The sequence below is a fragment of the Canis aureus genome, chromosome 19 (genome assembly GCF_053574225.1).
Source record: "Canis aureus isolate CA01 chromosome 19, VMU_Caureus_v.1.0, whole genome shotgun sequence".
Taxonomy (NCBI): domain Eukaryota; kingdom Metazoa; phylum Chordata; class Mammalia; order Carnivora; family Canidae; genus Canis; species Canis aureus.
Window position 1 is genome coordinate 41,448,167 of NC_135629.1, and position 19,724 is coordinate 41,467,890.

At 39.8% G+C, this 19,724-nt stretch overlaps 1 protein-coding gene across 2 annotated transcripts in view; it reads left to right on the forward strand.

Moving 5' to 3' along the window:
• The window catches only part of PRKAR2A (protein kinase cAMP-dependent type II regulatory subunit alpha), a 111,162-nt gene that overhangs the window by 12,496 nt on the left and 78,942 nt on the right, over positions 1-19,724 (forward strand). Inside the window, exon 1 of one of the 2 annotated variants that reach the window (XM_077858920.1) lies at positions 3,908-3,944. The exons of the other annotated variant lie outside the window; for it this stretch is intronic. Coding sequence (XP_077715046.1) covers positions 3,917-3,944 — 28 coding nt within the window. The 5' untranslated portion in view covers positions 3,908-3,916. Of the gene's footprint in view, positions 1-3,907; positions 3,945-19,724 lie in introns of those variants that run through there. 2 annotated transcript variants of the gene reach the window in all.

The following is a 19,724-nucleotide window of genomic DNA, read 5'->3' on the forward strand; positions in this document are numbered from 1 at the left end:
TACATCACATAAAATTCTTAAAATCTTTTTTTTTTTTTTTTTTTAGATTTTTTAGATTTTTTAGATTTTTTATTTATGATAGTCACACACACACAGAGAGAGGCAGAGACATAGGCAGAGGGAGAAGCAGGCTCCATGCACTGGGAGCCCGACGTGGGATTCGATCCTGGGTCTCCAGGATCGCGCCCTGGGCCAAAGGCAGGCGCCAAACCGCTGCGCCACCCAGGGATCCCTTTTTTTTTTTTTTAATTCTTAAAATCTTAAAAAAAAAAAAAAAAAAAAAAGCAAGTGAATGAAATCTACATATCTTCCATGGTCTACATAATCCTACCGGATTTGGATCCTATCTTTCTGCCTTCTCTCTCTAGCCCTTCCCCTCCTCACTTTCTTTTTTTTTTTTTTTTTTTTAAATATTTTTTTAATTTTTATTTATTTATGATAGTCACAGAGAGAGAAAGAGAGGCAGAGACACAGGCAGAGAGAAGCAGGCTCCATGTACCGGGAGCCCGATGTGGGAATCGATCCTGGGTCTCCAGGATCGTGCCCTAGGCCAAAGGCAGGCGCCAACCCGCTGCGCCACCCAGGGATCCCCCCTCCTCACTTTCTAAGCTTATTTCTACACTAACCTTACTGTCTCCCTGAGTATTTGATGGTTGCTGCTGGCCCTTCCTGAATCTTTCTCCCCTGGCTTTGACCAGCTGGCTCCTCTTCTTTTAGGACTCAGCTTCAGAGAAGATTATCAGATTGTTCTGCTTAAGGTGGGTCTCTCTGTTGAGGTTCTATGGCACCCTGGGTGGTTACATTAGAGCTCTGTTATGATCTGGAATTCTCATTTGCTTTTTGTTGTTTTTCTTTCAGTAGTATAGATGCTCCTTGAGGATGGGAAGCTTTCTGTCTTCTTTGTCTCTAGTCCTTAGCTTACACCTGGCCCATCGTGGATACTTAAGAAGCTCTTGTTGAGTAAATGAGTGAGTGTATGATGGGGAGCTGATTTTGGAGATTGATACAGAGTACATGCGAGAGGGAGCACAGAGATGGGAGCTACAGAAGGGACTGGTCAGTCCGTGGTGTTGGAAGCAGTGAAGAGGTTGGCAGTGCCAAAGCTGGCGTTGAAGTGGTTGCATTCAGCTATAATTCTCAGGATGATGTGTGCTGGTCTCAGCCTGGCATGGTGGTTAGACTGGCCCTATGCTTCTTTATTGTAATTGCAGGATACCCTTCAATAACCATCAAAAAACTTTGAAAGAATAAAGGTTTAAGAAAAAAACAAAGAATAAAAGTTTATTATTTATAGGACCTGGAAATTACATAGCACACATGGAACTACACAACGAGAATGTTGTATAGGGTGGGGGGAGAGTGTGCAGCTCAAGCCAGGGAACAAGAGAACACAAAGACACAGGCCTGGGGTTCTACTTTTATTGGAGTTGAAGGTGGAGGCCTAGGGTGTGGGGAGGCTCGCTCTATTGGTGAATTTAAAATATAAGAGGGGGAATTTAAAACATGGAAAGAGAAAAAAATAAGCAGCCCAAATAATCATTTATCAAAAATCAACCAAGATCTCTAAAACAAAGGAGCCTCAGTGAGGGGAGGCAGCCTGGCTCTTTATCTAATCAAGTGACTAGCAATGTGTTTATTCAAGATAGCCCTCTTAAAGTAGATGCCTTTTTGAAATGAATGCGTCCGTAATCACTTGCATTACAAAACAAAACAAAACAAAAACAAAAAAAACAAAAAAAACCTGCTTAGACTCCATTTACACTGGATACAGGCCCCAGTGGGATTGTGGTGAAGGAGGTCAGGAGGCAGTAGGGTAGGAAAAGTGTGTGTGAGGGAGGGTGGCTTTATAGGATATGAATAAGGAATGGGGACTACATTTTGAAGAAGAGAGGACCCAGTGATAGATCGAAGGAGAGGTAGGTGTGAGGAAGAGTTTTTGTTAAGATACAGTCAGCCTTAGTGTGGGCCCATGAGGGAGGAAGAGAAACCAGAGGAGAGGTAGCAGCTAAGGCCCTAAGGCTGGGTGGGTTAGAACAGGGAAAAAGTGGGGATACCTCATATTCAGAGAGTGGAAAGGAGTGTTATTTGCCTTCCCTGTTATTTAATTTAAAGGATAATTTAAGGTTTCACTTCAAGGCCTTGTCTTTTATGAGTTGAATCTCAGAGGTAAATGTTTAAGCTAAGGGAAAATAACCCTCTTTGAAGTGGGTTATTGATTCTTCTAGCTTATCTGTCTGTTGGCTACTTTGAATGCCATGGATCCATGAGAAAGAAACAAATGCATTTGTTTAAAGGTTTTTATAACACAGACCTTTTTGGGGAAGGGTTCTTTTAAAAAAAATTAACTTCTTAGGGTGCCTGGTGACTCGGGCATCTGCCTGTGGCTTGGGTAATAATCTGGGGTCCTGATAAAGCCTCCCATTGGGCTTCCTGCTCAGTAGGAAGTCTGCTTCTCCCTCTTCCCCTCTCCCCAGCTTGTGCTTTCTTTCTCTCTCTCAAATAAATAAATAAAATCTTTAAAAAACTCAACTTCGGGATCCCTGGGTGGCGCAGCGGTTTAGCGCCTGCCTTTGGCCCAGGGCGCGATCCTGGAGACCCGGGATCGAATCCCACATCGGGCTCCCGGTGCATGGAGCCTGCTTCTCCCTCTGCCTGTGTCTGCCTCTTTCTCTCTCTCTCTCTGTATGACTATCATAAATAAATAAAAAAATTTAAAAAAAAGAAAGAGTGGGAGAAAATTAAAAATAATAATAATAAAATAAAATAAAAAACTCAACTTCTTTTTATAAAATCTTTTATCTAGAAATTAATGAAAAGGCAGCTTATTGGAACCTCTTGCAAGTCTCAAAACTTCCCTATCTGATAAGAGATGATGAGCTATTTCTGGATGACTGTTTGTTGTAATTTTCCATTTGTTTCTCTTATAAACTTACTAACTGCTGAAAAAAATGAAAGAAAACAAGAGGTCACTATTATGATGAAAATATTTGGGAAGCAATTATGATAATGAGGGAATCACTCACTAACTTTTACATTTCTAGAAATAGCCAGGGGGGCGCCTGGGTGGTGTATTGGATTAAGCATCCAGCTCTTGGTTTCAGCTCAGGTCATGATCTCAGGGTCATGAGATGGAGCCTTGCATCAGCTCCACACTCAGTGTGAGTCTGCTTGAGATTCTCTCTCCCTGTCCGCCTGCCTCTCCTGTCCTGCTGTCTCTCTCTAAAATAATAAAGAAAGAAAGAAAGAAAGAAAGAAAGAAAGAAAGAAAGAAAGAAAGAAAGAAAGAAAGAAAAAGAAAGAAGGAAAGAAAAGAGCCAGATACTCAAAATCAACAATTAAGTGATTGAATTATCCTTGGATTAGTTTTTTTAGTGGAGATAACTTGAGAGTGCTTAAGATTGCCTGCTTTTTTTCCAGCTTTGCTTCTGATACTTACTATTAAAATATTTTCAATTTTATTTTATTTTTTAAATATTTTTATTTATTTATTCATGATAGACACAGAGAGAGAGAGGCAGAGACACAGGCAGAGGGAGAAGCAGGCTCCGTGCCGGGAGCCCAACACAGGACTCAATCCCGGGACTCCAGGATCGCGCCCTCGGCCAAAGGCAGGTGCCAAACCACTGAGCCATCCAGGGATCCCCATATTTTCAATTTTAGAAAAAGAACGATGTCCCTCAGTGATCTGCTCACACACTGTTTTTATTATAGAAAAGATCAAGACAGTCTCCAGTTAGAAAAGTGTTACACAGTACTGTGACTCACACACTGCTTCTCCTCTGCCTAGTCCTCCTTTTTGAGACTGACAGCATAAGTTCTGTTTTCATCACATCATAATAAACATGTCTGTGACTCTGGTAAGACTCCTGGGGCCTATATTTCCTGGCAGGGATGGGCACTCATCAGCTTCCTGGGTATGAGAATGTGGCGTTACTGCCCCTCAGGTACCCAGCTCTTGTGCAACTAAAAGATAGGTGACCTTCCTTCTTCCAAGCTTTTACAGTAAAACTGAGGACCCTATTGCCCTTTTTGAAAGCAGCTATGAGAATGAGTTGTGTGGAAAAAATAATTTTCCAAATATAAGAGAAAAGGTGGGCTCTCTTTGTGTGGTGGCCTTTACTAAGAAATTATGATTATTAAAAAAATTGGGGGTGCTTATTCACAGAACACAAAGATCTATCTACTCTAGCATTAATGCAAAAAGTGATCTTTGCTAATGCATGTTTAGTAACCTATGGGCAGCTTTTGAAATGTCCTCATTTGAAGGACCAAATATATTGGAGGACACCAGCGCATAATCTGTAGACAAGGACAGGTTGGTCTCCATTCTGGAGACCATGAAGAGCTTGTTTTCATCATCTTGGTTACAAAATAGCCTTAGTTTACAGTTCTGTTGAAGAATGAGATATTATTTCAAGATTATATGTTTCCTTAGTAAAAATGGATCAAGGCTTCCTCTTCAACTAAAAAGCAACTTGAAGGAAAATAACAGGGGAAACATTTGGCTCATTAAGTCGTTTTGTAATAATTTTAGGTGACTTGGCTCCAGACTGAAATAGGTGTTGGCACAGCTATTTCTTGTCTCTAGAAACAGGTGGTCTGTTAGGACTGTTCCTGTATATTATATCTTCACAATACGTTTTTCTCATGTCATTTTTCCTATTTTTAAAAAAGATTTTATTTATTTATTCATGATAGACATAGAGAGAGAGAGGCAGAGACACAGGCAGAGGGAGAAGCAGGCTCCATGCAAGGAGCCCGACGTGGGACTCGATTCCGGGACTCCAGGATCGCACCGTGGGCCAAAGGCAGGCGCTAAACCGCTGAGCCACCCAGGGATCCCCTCATTTTTCCTATTAAATGTAAAATTTAGTTTATGATTCTTTGGAGTTAAAAAGGTGGGAGTGAGACACTTGGGTAGCTCAGTCAGTTGAGCGTCTGCCTTTGGCTCAGGTCATGATCCATGGTCCTGGAGTTGAGCCCTGTGTCTGGCTCCCAGCTCAGTGAGGAGGGTTCTCCCCCCCCCCCCCCCGCCCCCCGCTCATGCTCTCACTTTTTCTCAAATAAATAAATAAAATCTTTAAAAATAAAAAAGCAGGAGTGTTCAGAACCTGGTAACTAAAACTTTTAGCTTGTATAATTTATTTTCCATTTGAGGTTCTGCTTAAATGAATTTAAGATCTAAAAATAGATGGCTTGAGTTTTTCTCAGTCCCAAGCCCTGATACCTGCCTGGGAATTTGTCAGCAGCAGTTTTAGGATGTGATGCCCCACAAGATACTGTGTGTGAAGACAGTGACTGATGATATTGAAATTTGGATAAAGATTTTTTTTGGCTAAACCAGTGGCTGGAGAATTACTGTTCAGTTTTCAATGTTATAGTTAAGTACTTTTGTTTTTTGAGACATCCAATATTTTTAAAGAAAAGTAAAATTATGTTTAGAGGAGGATTTGTTTCATACAGTAAATAGACATACTTTTGCCATGTTCTATTTTTTTTAAGATTTTATTTATTTATTCAGGAAAGACACACACACACACACACACACACACAGAGGTAAAGACACAGGCAGAGGGAGAAGCAGGCTCCATGCAGGGAGCCCAACGTGGGACTCGATCCTGGGTCTCCAGGATCACACCCTGAGCTGAAGGCAGCACTAAACCCGCTGAGCCACCCAGGCTGCCCATTTTTGCCATGTTCTTGATGGCTTTTTTGGAAAAGATTATTGAGATTTTTTTTGTTTGGTGACTCCATGATTGTTAAGAAGGAGATGATTTGTCTTGCCATTACCTGGCCAATGCTCAAATAATGGATCTTTCAACTGCCAAAAGAGTAGCTCCATCTGTTTAGTGATGTTAAGGGTTTTTTTCCCTAGCAATCACTAGATAGCCCTTGGAGTATAGTTAAATTTAATGCATAAAAAGTTATTATTATTTTTTTTATTTTAGAGGAAGAGAGAGCTTGAGTGAGAGGGAGGGGTAGAGGGAGAGGAACAAAGAGAGAATCTTAAGCAGCCTCCACGCCCAGTGTGGAGCCTGACCAAGGATTCAGTCTTACAGCCCTGAGATCATAACCTGAGCCAAAATCAAGAGGTGGATGCTTAACCATCTGAGCCACCCAGGCTCCTCAATGCATAAATTTTTTTTAAATAGTGTGTAGTCTAGTAGACGAGTGATATCTGAAATGCTAATAAGTGAGAATAGGATTTAGTGCTCCTAAAATGAGTGGACATCAGTGGTCTTAGATGCATTTTTTTATGTTTGTCTTTAGTTTTGTAAGTTGGTTAGGGAATTTGTTTGTTTTTTGGAATTTTGTTTTTGTTGCATAATAATGTATCTGGCCTTTGTGCCTTCCACAATTCTTACAATTTCCCAAGCAATAGGGGGGTCTTTCTTATTCATGAGTCCTTTGGATCACACCTGAGTTAATGTTAATGAGATAATTCAGAATGGTCCCTGGTCACCAGAAAGACCAACTATATAATTAGAGGATTGGGATTTTGAGCCAGTCTGACTTCTGGGGAAACGTGGAGCTGGAGATTGAGTTTAATCATATGGCCCATGATTCAGTCATGCCTATGGAATGGAACCAAAAAAAAATCTTGGTGGAGCTTCCTTTTTGGTGAATACATTTCTGTTCTTAGGAGCGTGACATGCCCTGATTCCATGAGGAGAGGAAATGGAAAACTCTGTTTAGGACCCTTCCAGACCTTAGCCTTTGTGTTTTGTGTCCTGTATTATAAAATTGTAAGTATCATGTTTCCAGGGGTTCATTTGTTCTAGCAAATCAAACCTGAGGAGTTGTGGGAACCTCTGAATCTATAGCCAGTTGGTCAGAAATGTGGATGGCCTGGGGACTCGCAAAGTATAGCTGGCATCTGAAGTAAAGACAGTCATGTTTGACTGTGGACTATGATGCTATTTGGGTGGTTAGCATCAAAGTTATAGTGAATTACACCAGTTGGTGTCAGGGTGGTTTTATATTCCTATTATAATTCTATTTAAATTGGTGGCCAGATGTGAGTGGGTGAGAGTATATACATCAGAAAAGGGACTTCGCTGTTAGTCTTTTTCAGTCTGGATAATAGGAAATAATTCATTCAATCCATTTATATTTAGTGTCTCTGTGTGCCAAAGTCTGTGCTAGACAAAACGTGGTAGGAAAGTATCTCTACTCCTTAGGAGATTTTAGGGTGATGTCCTAGATACACGTGGAATTTTTGTGTGCTATGATAGAGAAGGAGTGCTCAGCCCCTGGAATGGAGCTGTCTTTTTTGCATCTTGGACGATAGGACTGGGTTAGAGATGGATCTGCTTTAGTCAGGGGGTACTTTAGGAGCAGAGAGATGTCACATGTACTAGTGTACATGGGGGCAGGTGTTGTGGGTGGCAATGGTTATTTCAGAATAAGTGACTGTGTTTAGTGGCTGGATGTATGTGTTAGGGCAGTGTTTTATAAACATTGTGTAAGTGAACCATCTGTATCAAAATCACCCTGCCCACTGGTTCTCCTCTCTTCACACAGAAATGCTGGTTTTCTTTTTTAGTTTTTTTTTTTTTTTTATGTTGGTAAGTGTTAATTATTGACAGTAGTAAGAATACTGTAATAAACCCATCTACTCATCACCCAACTTCATGGTATTGATACCATGGCAACTAGCTCTCATTTATAGTGTTTGACAGTTTCCTTTGGGAATATTCACCCATGTGTTTACCTTGCTAATTTCAAGCTACCAACACAATTTCATTGAACAGGAAGTTGGGTTCTTAGAATCAGTTCTGATCCGGTGCGAGCTTGTGTCAGCTCGTGATTCATTTGCACTCAGACCACCTTCCCCCAGATTATTAAGTAAAATTCTAAACAAATATATAAAATAAATAAAATTCTGGAGATAATTTTACCATAAATATTTAAGCTTATATTTGTGAGGATTAGTTTAAAAAATATATCTACAAAACTTTTATTACATCTAAAATAATGAAAAATAATTCCATAGCATTAAATATTCAATCTGTCTTCAGACTTCACACATCTCCAAATGAGGTCCATAGGTTACATTTGGCTGTTTTAAAATATTTTATTTATTTATTCATGAGAAACATAGAGACAGAGAGGTAGAAACACACTCAGAGGGAGAAGCAGGCTCCATGCAGGGAGCCCAACGTGGGACTCGGATCCCGGATTTCCAGGATCATGCCCTGGGCTGGAGGTGGCGCTAAACCGCTGAGCCACCCAGGCTGCCCTGTTTTATCTCTTAAGTGTATTTTAAACTGTAAGATTTCTCTCTCTCTCTACTCCCCCATTCTTTCTCTTTTCCTTTTGAAGCTAATTTGTACAAGAAAGTTTATTTTGTAGATTTTTTTCACAGCCTGAAGTTTGCATTTCCATGATGTTTGCTTCAGAGTTTCTCTCATTTTTTCTCTAATTCATGATTAGCACTACAGCAGTGGTTACTAAAATGAGGTTCCAAGATCATCAACATCGGCCTCAGCTGGAAAACTTGTTAGAAACAGATTCTTAGTCTTGCTCCGGACCTATTGAAACAGAAACTCTGAGGCTGGGGCCCTGCAGTCTGTATCTTTAAAAAATAATTTATTTAATAGAGAGAACACAGAGGGGAAGTGGGGCAGAGGGAGAGGGAGAAGCGGACTCCACTGAGCAGGGAGCCCAACTGGGAGCTCGATCCTAGGACCCTGGGATCATGACCTGAGCTGAAGGCAGATGCTTAACCAACTGAGCCACCAGGCACCCCTGCAATCTGTATTTTTTTTTCTTTTTAAATTTTATTTATTTATTTATTTATTTATTTATTTATTTATTTATTTATTTATTTATGATAGAGAGAGAGAGAGAAAGGCAGAGACAGAAGCAGGCTCCATGGAGGGAGCCTGACGTGGGATTCGATCCCGGGTCTCCAGGATCGCGCCCTGGACCAAAGGCAGGCGCCAAACCGCGGCGCCACCCAGGGATCCCTGCAATCTGTATTTTAACCAGTCCTCCTGATGATTCTGATGGACCCTGAAGTTTGAGAACCTTTGCTGTGTGGGCTTGATCAGATTCAGGTTTGTACCTCACTTGCTGTCCCCACCACCTCCACCAACTATTTCATAACTTTTGATGTATCTTCCATTAGAAGGCACATAGAACTAACTGGTCTCTGATTTATGATGTTGATGATCATGTTGATTGTTGCCAGCATATATTCATTAGTTCACCAAGGTTTCACAGAGCATTAATTCTATCATTCTTTCTTCATTACATACTGAAATGCTTCTGTAAATAAAAACTTCCTCTTTTTAACTCTTAGGTTACCCTGCAGAATAGTTTGTTCAGGAAAGATAGGGTAAATGCTTGAGTCTTTCCTTTCATTTACTTGTTTTCAGAATAATAAGTTGATTTTCTAGTATCCTCCAAAGATGACCAATTAAGTCTTTAAAAAGATACCATTATAAAGTTAAGGATTTAATTGTATTTGTTGATTTAGTCCATTGCCATTTGTTCTTATTTGATTCTCATATTATTCCATCTTTTTTTTTTTTTTAAAGATTTCATTTATTTATTCGTGAGAGACACACACAGACAGAGAGAGGCAGAGACATAGGCAGAGGGAGAAGCAGGCTCCATGCAGGGAACCCGATGTGGGACTCCATCCCAGGACTCCAGGATCATGACCTGAGCCAAAGGCAGACGCTCAACCACTGAGCCACCCAGGCACCCCACCCCCTTTTTTTTTTATTCAGACACAGAGAGAGAGAGAGAGGCAGAGACACAGGCAGAGTGAGAAGCAGGCTCCATGCAGGAAGCCTGATGTGGGACTCGATCCCAGGTCTCCAGGATCACACCCTGGGCTGCAGGTGGCGATAAACCGCTGCGCCACTAGGGCTGCCCTTATTATTCCATCTTTGTGTAATGGGAACCTCTTTAAGTTTCCTCTAATTTGTTTTGATTTGGTCTTAGTAGTATCTTTTTTTTTTTTTTAAGATTTTATTTATTTATTCATGATAGTCACAGAGAGAGAGAGAGAGGCAGAGACACAGGCAGAGGGAGAAGCAGGCTCCATGCAGGGAGCCCGACGTGGGATTCGATTCTGGGTCTCCGGATCGCGCCCTGGGCCAAAGGCAGGCGCTTAACTGCTGTGCCACCCAGGGATCCCGGTCTTAGTAGTATCTTTTAGCATTCTTGCTTTTTAGTAGATTTTCCAGTATTGTTACATGTTTAGCTCCAAACCAGGAATCAGCATTTCTTCAAGGAGCCCTGCTTCGCTTTAGCCAAAAATGGTGGAGACCATAATCTGGATGGTAGGGGTGCTCATTGCTACTGGGGTTAGTCATATTTCCAACTCGCATTGAGGACTGTACTGCTTTTATTTAACCTAATGTATGTCCTTTCTCTAATGCCAGAAAATTGCTATTGTTCAATAACATAATTACTCATTTTCTTTATCTCATAAAGCGTGTAACAATCTCAGAATCATGAGACTAGCAGTATGATGTTTGAAAACTGTTTAAGATTTTCTTGAGTTATTATCTTTAGGATAATACCTCACTAGGATTTCCAGGTCAAGTCTCTTGAAACAGTTATTTTATATGGTTCTCCTCTCAATTCAATATACAACTAATTTGAATTATGTTTGGGGGATTATTTTTTTAAATTACTTTTATAACTATATAAGATATTTACACAGTTCAAAGTTAAATCTCCAAAATAAGGTAAATTCAGAGAAGTCTGGCTTCTATCCTTAAAGCCTCCACTTGATTCCCTCCCTCCCTTGTAGCAATGGTTTTCAGCTTTGAGAGCTTTTTTTTTTTTTTAATATTTTATTTATTTATTTGTGAGAGAGCAAGAGCCAGAAAGATCACAGAAGGAGAGGAAGAGGGAGAAGAAGAGGAGGAAGAAGCAGATTCACTACTGAGCAGGGAGCCCAGCATGGGACTTGATCCCAGGACTTCAGGATCATGACCAGAGCCAAAGTCAGATGCTTAAACAACTGAGCCATCCAGGTACCCCAGCCTTGGGCGCTTAAAAAAACAAAAACAAAAACAAAACCCAATGCTCAGATTCCATATCCAAACAATTAATGAATAATTTGGGGCGGGGAGTTAAAGGAGAATGAGACCCAAGTATCAGTAATTTTTACAAGATTCCAGGTGATTCTGGGATCCCTGGGTGGCGCAGCGGTTTGGCGCCCGCCTTTGGCCCAGGGCGCGATCCTGGAGACCCGGGATCGAATCCCACATCGGGCTCCCGGTGCATGGAGCCTGCTTCGCCCTCTGCCTGTGTCTCTGCCTCTCTCTCTCTCTCTGTAACTATCATAAATAAATAAAAATTAAAAAAAAATTAAAAAAAAAAAGATTCCAGGTGATTCTCATGGATAGCTAAAGTTAAGAACAACTGATGTTCAATTTTTTTGATAACATATTGTTGCATTAAAATGTATGTGCACACGTGTACAGATAGAATACATCTATATTGGTTCCTCCCTTTATCCCTCCGACCATCCTTCCTTCTTCCCGCTTTCATTTCTCTCTTTTCCTTTCCTTTGTTTTGCTTTCCTTTCCTTTTTTGAGTATAGTTGTAACAATGTATAGTATAGTATGTAACAATGTTACATTAGTTTCAGATGTAACAATTATTCCACAAGTTTACATATTATGCTATGCTCACAAGTGTAGCTCCCATTTGTCCCCATACAGTGCTATTACAGTATCATTGACTATATTCCCTATGGTATGCCTTTTATTCCCATGACTTACATTCCTGGAATGTAAGTGGAATGTATAACTGGAATGTAAGTGGAATGTAATAACTGGAAGCCTCTATCTCTCACTTCCCTTCACATATTTTTTCCATCTCTTCACTCCTCTCCCCTCTGGAAATCATCAGTTTGTTCTCTGTATCTATAGGTCTGGTTTTGCTTTTTGGTGTTTTTTTATTCATTTGTTTTTTTAAATTTCACATTGAATTCATATGGTATTTGTCTTTTTTAGTCTGACTTATTTTGCTTAGCATAGTATTGTCTAGGTCCATCCATATTGACACATGATGCAATCTCATCCTTTTTATGTCTGCATAATATTCCAATGTATAGATTTATACACCCCCCCACACACACATTTTCATTATCCATTCATCTATTAATGGACACTGAGGCTTCTTTTATATCTTAGCAATTGTAAATAATGCTGCTGTAAACATAGCACTACATATATCTTTTTTCTGAATTAGTGTTTTCCTTTTGGTAAACACGGTAGTGGACTTATTGGATCATATGGTATTTTTATTGAATTTTTTGAGGAACCTCCATACTGTTTTCTTTTCTTTTTTTCTTAAACATGGGGAAATATACTGTAGTCTTCACTGAACAACATGACCTGGAGAGAAGTGACATACTGTGCAGTGTAAGAAGTGTCTGGGTTATCTTGCCACCTGCTAAAGCTGGAGGATGCCAGTGTTATAGATGTTATAGGATTTTAGTATATGTGCTGCCGAAGCGAGCACAGATGTTATAGGATTTTAAAAAAGAAAAGTGACAGTTGAGTAATTTTCTAAAATGTTTTTTAAGTATAAAGGAATTCTAAACACATTTATATAATTCTAAAAATTAAGAATGGTAGGGCATCATGAACACATGTGTGACTTGGCATCTGCATCTGACAGTGCATGATTCATATTTACTAACTAGCATGATGTGTGATTTCCATTGATTACTTATCTGTGACATGTGTCTTTTTTTTTAAGATTTTATTTATTTATTCACGAGAGAGACACAGAGAGAGAGAGAGAGAGAGAAAGAGGCAGAGACACAGGCAGAGGGAGAAGCAGGTTCCATGCAGGGAGTGCCTGATGTGGGACTCAATTCCGGGTCTCCAGGATCACGCCCTGGGCTGAGCCACTCGGGCTTCCCTGTGACATATGTTTTATGTTCTTATTATAATTTGTAAAATTTTGTTAGTAAGAAAATAAAAATGGCTTAACTTTTTTTTTAATTTTTTAAAAATTTTATTTATTTATTTATTTATTTATTTATTTATTTATTTATTAATTATATTTATGATAGTCACAGAGAGAGAGAGGCAGAGACACAGGCAGAGGGAGAAGCAGGCTCCTTGCACTGGGAGCCCGATGTGGGACTCGATCCCGGGTCTCCAGGATCGCGCCCTGGGCCAAAGGCAGGCGCCAAACCGCTGCACCACCCAGGGATCCCTGGCTTAACTTTTTAATCAGTTTTTTAATTTGACCATAAAGTTTATTTTATTTTTTTGCATCAATTACTAAGGCCATTTTTTCTTCTCTGTTTCAGTCCAAGCACTCAGTAGATATTGTGAGTACCAGCTCATGTTCTATCAGTTTAAAACAGTTCTATGGCCACACAAGTTTGGGAAATGCTGCTGTTGACCCATTAATAAACCTTACAAATAGGAGGGACACCATCATGTTTGTACTCTAGGCAAGCAATGTGAAGAACTGGTCTGAAGCAGGGCCAGAGTGAATACCAAGAGACCTCCTTATAATCCATTATAATGATACAAGTCAGTAGTGAGAAAGGCCTGAACTGAGCCCAGTGAAATAGTGTTATGGGTTAGCAGGAATGTTATCAAAAAGGAATGTTTTCCTTTAATTGATTCATCAGCTATAAGATTTGTTTTTCTGTTTTTAGGGTCCAGAAAATAGGTGTTTTGATTGATTGATTGATTTTTAAAGATCTTTATTTATTCATGAGACACAGAGAGAGAGAGGCAGAGACATAGGCAGAGTGAGAAGCAGGCTCCCTAGCCTGATGCGGGACTCAATCCTGGGACCCTGGGATCACTACCTGAACCAAAGGCAGATGCTCAACCACTGAGCCACCCTGGTGCCCAAAATAGGTGTTTTAAATATACTCATACATCCGTATATGATCAATTGCTTGATGACTTACTCATGTTAATTAAACTCACTGGAAAAAAAAAAACAAAACTCACTGGAAACTGACTTACAAGAATCAGGCAGACCTAGGTTTATATCCTTGCTCTGTCAAGAGTTTTCATTCTTAAAAGAGGAATTCTTTTAATTCCACCCTTTTTCAAGGGTGGTGAATATTAAAGACAATGTTGCTACGTACCTATCATAGTAACTGGTGTGATAACTCTAATTGGTTGGGCAGTCTCTTCTATTGATCCTTGAATCCCTATCCTTGAAAATCAGAGAACTTGCCCGTATAAAATCTTTAGAAAGTTGGATTATCAATAACAACTTTGATTGGAAAACATGGAATTATTATCAGCAATATAGCAATAGCTAAAGGGGATTAGGGAAGTAGGGGAAGTTGTTGTTCTAGTTCTTGAAAAGCCTGATGCAAAGTTGGTTTTTAGCCTACAGCAGGGGATGATTCATTGGGGCCTGGATGGTTTGTGTTTCCAGAGTTGGTTTTTGCCCCTGGGTTGGCAGTGCTCTGTGTCACCCCTGACTTGACCCCTCTGCTTCTTCTGACCTTGTCACAGTTATGTCCCATACTCAGGAACCTGGCAAGTGTTTGTGAGGCATGGTTTACATCAGACTAACCATCCACCCTTGACCCACTGTTACAGTCTCTGTGTTTATGAGTTTATGGGCAGTAATTAAAACTGTCTGGTGGAAAGAAAAAAAAAAAAGAAAGAAAGAAAGAAAAAACTGTCTGGTGGGAGAGGATGGTGACATTGCCCCCGAGGTAGGGAGCCTGGAGGAGCAGATCTGATGGTGATTGGTTTCATTCTGGACCAGTTGAGTTTTAGGTACAGTCCCTGATGCTGGAATTCCAACTGTCATTTAGCTAACACTGGGAGTATGGCTCTAGAGAGGGCAAAGGTCATGAGTCAAGCTCATTTTTTATGTTTCTTCTCCTTTGGATATACCTTCCCTTCTTCCTGGAATGCTGTCTTTCCCCCTTGTATGTCTGCTGAGCTACTGCTTGTCTTTTATCAGCCAATTGAAGGGTTTCCTTTTCTACATACCAGCAACCCTATAAGGTAGGTACTATTATTGTCCCAATTTTTTAGATGAGGAAATTGAGGCACAGGGGTTAAATAACTCATCCAAGGTCACACTGCTAGTAAGTGACTTAACACTGGGATTTGAACCCCAATGGCATGGCTTAGACTCTTGTGCTCATAATCACTTCATCTTAATGCTTTTCAATTACTCAGTAAATCACTTATTATGTGAATCAAGTGTCTACAGTGCTCATCTCTATATGTGGGATTCAAGGAGACAGGTTTTTCCTTTTAGTACAATATTTCCAGTGAGACAGAAAGCAATTTCAGAGTGTTCTCTTTTCTCTGTTCCTGTTACCATTGTTACCATTGTCTTGGTTTAATCCCTCATCTCTTCTCAGGACTATTATTGTAGGACCGTTACTGGTCTTCCCACTGTGTTTTATTCCTTTGTGTTTTTCTGTGGCTATTATTAGAATCATCTTTTAAGATGCATGTATGACCTTGCTACTCCTTTGCAGAAGACCCTTCTATGGCTCCCTACTGCCTATAGCATTCCCTAATCCAGTCAAAAGAAGGAACAATTTTTCTGTCCTTTTCTTAGCTTGGCTTGGGTCATTTTAGAACAAGTCATTGCGCTGGGGCAGTGGAAACACTACAGTTTGCTCAGCTTGGATCATCTACCGTGTCCTGTGACCTAGTTAGAAGTGACGGTGATGGGCAGGGTTGAGAGTAAAGGCCCACAAGGACTTCAAGTTTGAGAGAGGCCACTCCTAAATGATAACTCCAGATATCTAGATGGAAAGAGGAAGGGGTACTGAGTGATGCGAAGGGGATGGAGGTGGGCTAGCAGCTAAATCCTGTTGTGGCCTTCAGCTTCCCTCTGCATTCTGGCTTTAGTTGGACAGATGCTCATTTTGCTGGGCCCTGGGATACAGAAGAGAGGAAGAGCATTCATGACTGCAGTAGCTTATCAGGTGGAGGCAGTGAGCAGGCGTGTGATGTGATGATCCCTCCACAGGAGCAAGCCAAGTAATTCTAATATACAGTATATTGCTGTGGTTCCATAATTAAACAGTGGTGGAATTTTTCCCAAAAAGTACAAAACAGGCATTGTATTTAATCACAGCTCTGTTTTTCCTGAGTTGTCAAATTTACATAAATCACATCCTGGCTTAACCACTCCCTAGCTTTGTGACTGTCTATTTGAGGGCAATTCTCTTAGGTTCCTCGTTACAAAATGGGATAGCAGTAGAGTTGTTGAGACAATTACATTCAATGGTGCATTTGAAATTCTTGGTTCAGTACTTGCATATAGTGGAACTAAAAAATTGTAACTAAAAAAAAAAAAGGTTTGAATGGGATATACACAGTGAAGTAGCAGCTGTGAAAAAATGTGAAACTGAGCTCGTCTTTTAAAGATCTACAATTTTGAAAAAATACAAAATTGTGATATCCCTAGAATTTTACAGTCATAGTACCTTTAAATATAGGGTCACTGAGTCCTCCTTCAGGTCATTTGTGGTAAATAATACTATTCTGAGTTAATTTATGAGAATACCAAGGCCTTAGGGAGGTTAAATTCTAAAGTTAGAATGCAAATCTGTCTTTGACTTCAAATCTATTACGACTTTTGGGGCGCCTGGGTTGCTCAGTTGGTTGAGTGACCAACTCCTGATTTCAGCTCAGGTCATGATCTCCAGCTAGGGGAACAAGCCCCCAGCCAGGCTCCACAATCAGCAGAGAGTTTGCTTGATATCCTTTCCCTCTCTCTTTGCTCCCCCTACTCTTGAGTGCCCCCCCCCTCGGATAGATCTTTTAAAACATCTTGTGATTCTTATGTTTTCCCCATTCTGCAAAGCCTTGTCAAATATTAAGAATAAATTATTTATGGGGCACCTAGGTGGCTCCGTTGGTTAAATATCTGACTCTTGGATGATCTGTAGTTTGGGAGATGGAGCCTTGGATAGTCTGTTTCCCCTCTCCATCCCCTCTGCCCCTTCCTCCCACATATGCTCTAAAACGAATGAATGAATGAATAAATAAGTAAATGACTTGCATTGTAAAATGACAGATTGAAGGCTGGTGGTACAGCTTTTCTCATTTGAAAATATGGCAGATATTCCTTATGTAAAGAATTTGATAGGCTTAGTTGATTGATTTCCAGTTTTCTCAACAGACTAGGCTGATTTCTGACAGAATGCCTTGGGTGTGGCAAATGTGGAAATGAATGTGGGCATATAAAGGAAGATAAAGAAGTCTGACCTGCTGCTTCACACCTTTGCATTAGGGCAGAGGGCAGCCAAGATAGAGTCTATATTACGTGGTACCTCTTGGATGCAATGTGTGTTAATGTTTATAGAATAATTAGTGCCTTTGAAAATGGAAAATAACTGACTCTTCTAAATTGCAACATTTATGTACTTGGAGGATTAAGAATCTTCCAGTTTCTTAGTAGCATAGTATCTCTAAAAATGCCAGTGCTTTCAAAAGAAACAAAAATCTGAAATGGAATATATACATTTACTCTTTCATGAAAATATGCCAACTCTTCTGAATATCAAAAGGCTTTAGAACTGGAGAATTGAAACCACCTATTTTCTTCATATCCTAAAAGACATGTTGAAATTCATGATTAAATATTTACAAAGCACAAAGCTTGAAATTAGAAAATAAAAGTGGACTGTTTGCTGTTAGATGGAAGCTTTGAATTGGTGGAGAGCTGTTCTGATTTAAAGGCTTCATAAGCTTTGAACTACTCTGATTCTGTGACATGTTATCAATTTGTAGCAATGATTCTTTGGTGCACATCAAACTTATCTCATAGAACTTTATGGAAATACAAATGGAACAAGGCATTGGAGAATGTGTGTGTGTGTGTGTGTGTGTGTGTGTGTGTGTGTGTGTGGTTTTTAAAAAAATATTTAATTTATTTATTCATGAGAGACAGAGAGAGGCAGAGACATGCAGGGAGCCCAATGCGGGACTTGATCCTGGGATCCTGGGATCACGCCCTGAGCCAAAGGCAGACGTCCAACCGCTGAGTCATCCAGGTGTCCCAAAGAACATTTTAATATCAACAAAAAGGCCAAACTTAGTTCAAGATTCAAAATATATCTTTCTTTTTTTCCCCAAAAAATATGTCTATCTTAAAAGAAACTGGAAACCGTAAATCTGTTCACTCTTTGAGTGAATGGAAAGGATTATAAAGTCAGTTGAATATCATTTACTATTAACATTCTTTATAACTTCCCTCCTTTGTCTTATCTAGCTTTACGTAGAATCTTTAACATGGCTTATAGCAGCTACCTAAATCACATGAAACTTTCTGGAAATTGCAGTATTTTGTCAATCCTGAGGAAGAATTGAGGCTCTGTTGCCCAAAATCTCTATAATCAAGTGGACTTTTGTCTTCTATATCCAGAAGCTGGAAGAGGTACTTCTTATTGCCTTCTAATCAGAATCCCACCCTGTCTTTTGTTTCTTGTCTTTAGTTCTTTTTATTTTTTTTAAGATTTTATTTATTTATTTATGAGAGGCAGACAGAGAGAGAGAGAGGCAGAGACGCTGGCAGAGGAAGAAGCAGACTCCCCACAAGGAGCCCAATGTGGGACTCGATCCCAGACCCGAAGATCACGCCCTGAGCCGAAGGCAGACGCTCAATCCCTGAGCCACCCAGGCATCCCTTGTCTTTAGTTCTTTCTTAATATATACAGAGTGTTATATCTAGTTTGATTACTGTGACTAACACAAGATTAGACAAGTTTCTGCTGTCTTTAAAAATCAATTGTGTTTATAAGTTCTCAGAGTTTAAAAAATCTGAGCATAGGGATCCCTGGGTGGCTCGGCAGTTTAGCACCTGCCTTCAGCCCAGGACGTGATCCTGGAGTCCTGTGATTGAGTCCCACATCAGGTTCCCTGCATAGAGCCTGCTTCTCCCTCTGCCTGTGTCTTCACCTCTCTCTCTCTCTGTCTCTCATGAATAAATAAATAAAATCTTAAAAAAAAATCTGAGCACCATTTTTAAAAGTTTAAATAGAACATAAGCTGTCACATAAAGTAGTTAAAGCTTTTCTGCTCACAGTTGTCTGTAATGCTAAATAAAAAAGGGATGATGAATTATTTTCTTCCTATTAATATATTTCAGAATTTACTGAGTCTGTACCTTATTATATTACAGGGTATGTTTGTTTATTGTTTGTCACCACAGTTAGATTATAAACTCCACTGAGGACAGGTGATTTGTTTTGTTCTCCACCTTCATCCCAGAGCCTAGCACATAGTAGGCACTCAATAAATATTTATTGAATGGAAAAGAGTGATGTTTTATCCTGTTTTTCTCTTTCCTCTGTTTCATTTCCTCTCCACATTCCTTATACTTGATATGAATCCGGAAAAAAAATAATGATATGAATCATGGCTAAAAGCTTTCAATGGGTTTTTAAAATGAGTTTTATTGATAAATAATACATATACCATGGAATTCATCCATTTTAAGCACACAATTATTTTTAGTAAATTACAGAGTTGTACATCCATCACTACAATTTTAGAACTTTTTATTTTCCTAGGAAGATTGCTTGTGCCCATTTGCAGTTGCTTCCCTTTTCCACCTCAGTCCCAGGCAGTCACTAATCTGCTTCTATCCTTCTGGTTTTACCATTTTTTGGGTATTTAATTTAAATAGAATCATAGAGGGATGCCTGGGTGGCTCAGTGGTTGAGTGTCTGCCTTCGGCTCAGGGCATGATCCCGGGGTTTGGGATCAAGTCCCACA